Source organism: Lolium perenne, chromosome 2 (genome assembly GCF_019359855.2).
Source record: "Lolium perenne isolate Kyuss_39 chromosome 2, Kyuss_2.0, whole genome shotgun sequence".
NCBI classification, from domain to species: domain Eukaryota; kingdom Viridiplantae; phylum Streptophyta; class Magnoliopsida; order Poales; family Poaceae; genus Lolium; species Lolium perenne.
The window spans coordinates 262,267,327-262,273,434 of NC_067245.2; the positions used below are offsets into that span (position 1 = coordinate 262,267,327).

Here is a 6,108-nt window from a genome sequence, read left to right on the forward strand (position 1 = left end):
CTTTATCATCTTACATTCCTTTTGCCACTAACATTATCTTTCACATTATCATCATTTTCCCTTCATATCTCTTTTGGTCTTTCGGAGCATCCGACATATCATCATCTGAAAGAACACGGATGTTGCCTAAGCGGGGAGTAGAGGTGAATAGGCAGTTTGAAACTTGAAAACAAACAAATATATGATATCACAAGATATATAAGCATGAACGCTATCACAAGGTAAGTAAAGAGCTCGGGCATAGAAATAAACGAGGCACGCGAAAACAACGATGTATCCCGAAGTTCACACTCTTGTGAGTGCTACAGTCCGTCGGAGCAGTATGGAGGCCAAAGCACCCCGAACGCCACGAAGGCCTCACCATATTCTTCTCGAGCCTTCCCACCAAAAAGGAACACCTCCATCCACTAACGGGCCCTTGAGGACAATCACAAACCCATACAAGCTTGTAAAAAACTCCACAACTTAATTGGAGGCTTCCAAAAAATCGCCGTGAAGGCCTCACGCTTGAGAAATCTACACAACTTAATTGGAAGCCCCAAGAACACAAGCTGTCTAGGGTCCAAATACCTAAGAGGAACAAGATCCGGGTACAAGCACCCAAAGTAATTAACTCACGAACTCTCACTTCCACGTATCACCGCGGAACTCAAGCCTATGCACCAAATGCAATGGAAAGAACCTCACTCTCAAATTCCACCCAATCTACAAAAGCTATTGGGGGAATAAGAGAGGAAGAAAAAAAAGAGGAGAACACCAAATTTCTCCAAGATTTAGATCTAATGGGTTCCCCTCGCAAAGAGAGGGATTTAATTGGTGAACTTGTAGATTAAGATCTCCTCTCCCTTTTCTCTCAAATAGGTGCAAGAATCATGTTGGGATTGGGAAGAAAGGAAGCTCAAGAGGGTCAAGAATGGTGGTGAAAAACATGCACAAGAACTTGTGGAAGTTTGGGGAAGAAGATCCCTTGGATAGCCCCCTCACAGAATTTTACCATTAGAAACACCGAACAGATTTTCGAGATGCCTGGAATGGCTTCCTGGGCCAGACCACTCCAGCTAGCCAGACTGGGTCGGGCTAGCCGAAACATACCTGGTAAAAAAACTACGAAAAGAACGGGCACCCGTGAATTAACCCGGATCGAGGCCAGACCACTCTAGAAAATTGGTCTAAGGTGGCCGGACTAGCCGGCCCAGCCGGATGACTTCAGCATGATAATATAGTGACCCCTAAACAAACTCCAAACCTCGAAAATGCAACAACTAGAATTAAGAACTCTAATTTAGGTGAAACAAATTTTATTGGAGAGAGGACGACATATCTACTCCACAAAATATTAATAACAAGTGGGATAGATTTTTTCATGAATTAATATGTAGAACCTCTCAATACGAAGAACCGGGAAAAACTCCAATAGAAAAAAACACAACATGTCCATTTTCGTTGAACTAGAGAGTGTCATGAGAATAACCACAAACATCTCATGGATATGATCCAAATAATAACCAAAAAAGATAATGACAAGTATGCAATGTTTTGAGCTCTCTTTGACCGATACGATCAAGTTACTCACTTGAGAGCACTCTTAATAGTAGGCCAACTACCCCGGTATCCTAACAACATCCCGAGACTGGTAAGAAAGAAACTCTATCAAAAACAAATCTTAACATTAGACATTTCACTTGAGCTAGATGATAGACAATCTTAAGTTCTTAACTACAACAAGATGAAACGATTTTTCTTATATCTTGTGTGATGACACTTCTTTGGCATATATTCGTATATCCATGATCACCATACGGATAGTAAGTTTCAAGCATATGATCATTTCGAGATGGCTCACTTTTTGCCCTAACCAGGAATATTGGTTCCATTTTGACACGACACGTGACTGGTTGTTGATTACTTAGGTGTAGCAAATATACCAGAACGCATTCTTTACTATGAGAGTTGCACGCCCGGCTGTTCCTAGCTCTCTTGACCTTAGGCGTGTCACAAACGTGTCAAATTGAGTACATGACGTTGGAAGAGTGCCAAAATGGAGTACAACTGTACAAGGGCACGCAAGCTGGCTTGCCGGTCGTGGAACCACATATTCACAAATCACAGCTAATCTCTCTTCCCAAATTCCTGAGATGAGAATGCTGATCACGTCTGCTTAGATAGTGGTCAGTCGGCCACAATTTTGTATACTAGGCAATGGCCAAAAGGACGTCTCGATCACGTTGTCCACGACGGGATTCATTACTCCAACCCGAAAATCTGAAACTGAAGTTTCGTTCAGCAACGAAATGGTCGGTGACGTTTCAGTAAAGCGAAAGATGGCCCTCCTTTAGCTTCGGCTTTTGAGCTCACTGCTCGCTCGTCACCTAGCTGTGAACGAATCTGACCATTAGTTTAGTGCGTGCTGTATCCTGATCTGAACTTCGATGCGACCACCCACCTTCATGCAGTCCCTCCAGACTCCAGCGACCCCGCACATCCTTTTAAAAATTCACATTATTGGGAGCAATCCGTAATCAGATAAACTGATTTAGATATCCATTGGCAAGAGAAAATTCCAGGTGGTCCTCGCCGATTGTCCGAGCTGTTCCACCTCCCGCTGTCGTTGCTTCAAAATCTGCAGAATAGATGTACCAATCAGAAATTAATATGGCATGATCCAGGAAGTTGACAAAAACAACTGCTATTTGAAAACTTGAGCTGAACATCTTAGTTAGAAAGCTGCTGGCAAGGACGTCGATTTCAAGCAAAGGGCCAAAGTGCTGAAATTAAACAGTATCAAAGAGGGACAACGTGTAAGTATTGAAGTCGCCCCTTCAATCACCGTCTGATACTCTGATTGACTTTCTCGGTAATCAAGCAAAGCAGCCATGTGTAACATATTCAGTGCAAACAACAACAAAGACAGTGGACAAGATAAAAGAAGTGTCTCATAAATGAAATCTTCCATGGAGAAGGCAAGATTTAATCTTCAGTGGTAATGTACTAATGTCAATATACATGTAGAAAGTACTTAGGAACCCTGTAAATGGCCTCCTCTTGATGATTACATAATTTCTAACTGAGCTAAGTGACCGGCCTATGTACCTCACTGTCCAATTTTGTCAGGAAACAGCTCACGAAATGTGCCTAGCTGCTCACAGAACTGTACCACATGAATTCGCAGCTGCAAGGGTTATCATGAGATTTAGGTTACAAGCAAGTGATACAAATGTTCAGGGACCTTTCACTGATCATACTGTTGGTTCACCATCACGCGGCAGCAAAAGCATAGGTGTTAATCAGAGACTTGTACTCTTCAATCTCAGCACACCCTCTACTTTCAAGTACACTCATTAACCTGTTTGCACTCTCTGTGTCATTCTTATCCTTGAAATATGCCAGGAGAGTCTCAACATTGGTTAGTCTTGGTCTCCATTTACTTGCACTAGTAACTGCCGCGGCTTTCTCCATAGATGAAAGAGCTTCAGATAGTTGATTATTCATCAGGTATGCTGTGGAAAGGATTTCCCAGGTGTTTGGTTTGGGGTTCCCACCTTTCTCAACAAATCTGTTGAGAGTTTGCTCCGCCTTGACAACAAAACCTTCTCTAGAGTACCATGCCAATAAAATGTTCATAGTCTTGGGATCATAACTCGAACTTTTAGACGCCCATTCTTCGTAGAGAAGTTCAGCTCCCTCAATATCCCCTAGCCTAACAAGGGCAGACAGTACCTCTTGGTAACCTAGGTTGTGAATTGTGTGGAAAGTTGCTTTATACCGATTCCAAATGCGATAGACCTCTTCCTTCTTTTGGAGGTGGCTATAGAGTGTGATAAGAAAATGGAAACATTTCTTATCCCTACCTGTTGTTCTCTTTTCAGCTTCTTTCAGGCATTCTTCTGCCTTCTCAAAGTTCTCAAACTTAATATGCATGCTAGCAAGTGTGGTATAAGTAGTCCAATTGGAAACAACAGACTCATCAGCAATCATCTCGTTAAAGACTCGTTCCATTCCATCGGCATCTTTCATAGCTGCACAACTCCTTATCCAAATATTGTAAGTGCAGACATCAAAAGCTACATTTCTTTTCTTCATCTCATCAGTAACTGTAGACGCCTTTTCAGGCTCTTCAATATCCACATAAAAATTCATCAATACATTAAAAGGTAATGTGTCAGTTGCAAATCCCTTTTTCCTCATCAGCTCAAATGTGTTTTCTGTTTTCTCTTTCATCTTAGCTTGGGCATAAACATTGAGAAGAGACCCATATGTTCGCTTGTCCTTGAGAGGATCAGGAAGTTTTTCGAAATATTCTTCAGCATCTGGAACACCACGTACTTTTGCAACCAGATCCAACTGGATTGCCATATCACTCGCTGATAGCGGAAATCTATCCCTGCGCTCAGTCATCCAATCATATACCTGCAGATGCAACAGATAATCGTGATTAGACCCATAAGATTAGAAGGATTGGCCATTGAAAAGACACCAATCAGCGGTAATAGCAAGAAAGTAAGTCCAGACACTTCCATAAACAATCATTATCAATTATGGAAGCTGAGCCTGGTAAAGGATTTCCAACTAGAACTAGCTTTGCAATTTGGCTCCATGTTCAAGATACAAAGGTATATTGTGCCAATGTGTGAAATGGAGTAAGTACAGTTATCTTCTGTCTATATGTAGTTATAAATTTGCTAGATCATCCTTTGAGCAATGAATCGCTAATAAGTATGGCAGCAATCTGTTCAAAGTATAACCTAAATGATTCATAACTTCAGCAAAAAAACCTTAGCACTTAGCCTCCTCTCCTAACTTCAGCACAGTATTAACTAGCATGCATAGATCACCCTTAAATTTCCATCTCAAAAAAGTATTCACCATAAATAAAGTGCTCCAACTACCACTTAGAATTTCAACATCACACAGATTAGACACAAAAAAAATCCTAAGATTTGCAATACTGAAGCCAATGTAGTTGTGCAAGGAGCCATAGAGCAAGCCATATTTAGTAGTACAGCAATTTCTGTGGATGGCAATACGCATAATGATCTCAACATTAGCCTCTTAATTCGAACAAAAGTAACGCAACAGTACCCAACATCGCCGGCACTGTCCCCCGGATGACTTAACAAGCAGCAAAAGTCTAAGATTGAACAGATCGCCGGGAGACGACGCGGACATGAACCGTTACCTGGAGCGCGAGGTTGAACCGGCGGAACTTGCGGAGCTCCTTGGCGATGCGGCAGAGCTCCCACTTGTCAAGACGGCGCTCGCCCTCGTCCCAGTCCCCGAGGATCCGCCCCACCGGACGGCCGCCGTTTCCCACGGCCACGCGCCGGTACAGACTGCTCCACCGCAGCGCCGGCCGCCGCTCGAAGTCCACCGTCCCGTAGCTGTGCACATTCGCCACCTGCTGCCCAGCCGCCGCGACCGCCGCCGCCGCCGACGACGACGGCGAAGCGGCCGAGGAGGACGCGCACCGCACCGCGGCGCACGGCCGGCGCGGCGATGGCCGGGCCGGGGCCACGGAGGAGGGAGTGAGGAGGTGGAGCAGCATGGCGGCACTGGCAATGGAGCGGCCGGTGACTGCGGGTGGGGAGGAGATAAGATGAACCGGAGAGTGGGGTTCAGGCTCGCGCTTTGAGATTCGTGCGAGCGGATCGGAGGGATCCGGGCCCCACGACTCGATGCCTTCGCGGCTTCCCGCGCAGATTTGTATTTGTGGGCTGCGCATGGCCCATCGGGCAGTCCGTGCCGGGCCTGTCTCTGAACTACGATCTGCTCCGTTGCAAAACCTGGTTCTTTTCTCTAGATAGAGTGAGGACTATTTCTCTCGACATTCTGTGCTAAAAAAATCTGTCAACATTTTTCTGCCCGATATAAATCACATTTTATAGCTTGAACGAATCTCAATGTTTTGGATCGAATGATTATATTACCATCAATTTAGAATTAGTTATTTCTTAGTCACACGAGAAATAGCAAATTCCCATTGTCTAGTAAGGCGGAGCAATTAGTCGGAAACATGTAAATTTTTACAGTAGATATATCTCCCAAACAGTTGTTTGTTAGTATTATCGTGCAAATAAGCAGACGTTAGTTGATCGGGGAGGAGGAGCGAAA

General features: G+C 44.1%; 1 protein-coding gene across 1 annotated transcript; it reads right to left on the reverse strand.

Moving 5' to 3' along the window:
- Positions 1–2,917: 2,917 nt before the first annotated feature.
- On the reverse strand, positions 2,918–5,571 carry LOC139836157 (pentatricopeptide repeat-containing protein At1g02150). Its single transcript, XM_071826650.1, has 2 exons — positions 5,177–5,571; positions 2,918–4,407 (listed from the first exon to the last, which is right to left on the reverse strand). The coding sequence occupies exons 1-2, from the start codon at positions 5,540–5,542 to the stop codon at positions 3,256–3,258; spliced, it is 1,518 nt and encodes a 505-aa protein (XP_071682751.1). The 5' UTR covers positions 5,543–5,571; the 3' UTR covers positions 2,918–3,255.
- Between the last annotated feature and the right edge of the window lie 537 nt (positions 5,572–6,108).

Coding starts and splice junctions, on each gene's coding strand:
- LOC139836157 (XM_071826650.1), bottom strand. CDS start 5,542: ATGCTGCTCCACCTCCTCACTCCCTCCTCCGTGGCCCCGGCCCGGCCA. Junction 4,408..5,176: donor GGTTCAACCTCGCGCTCCAG/GTAACGGTTCAT, acceptor TTGCATCTGCAG/GTATATGATTGGATGACTGA.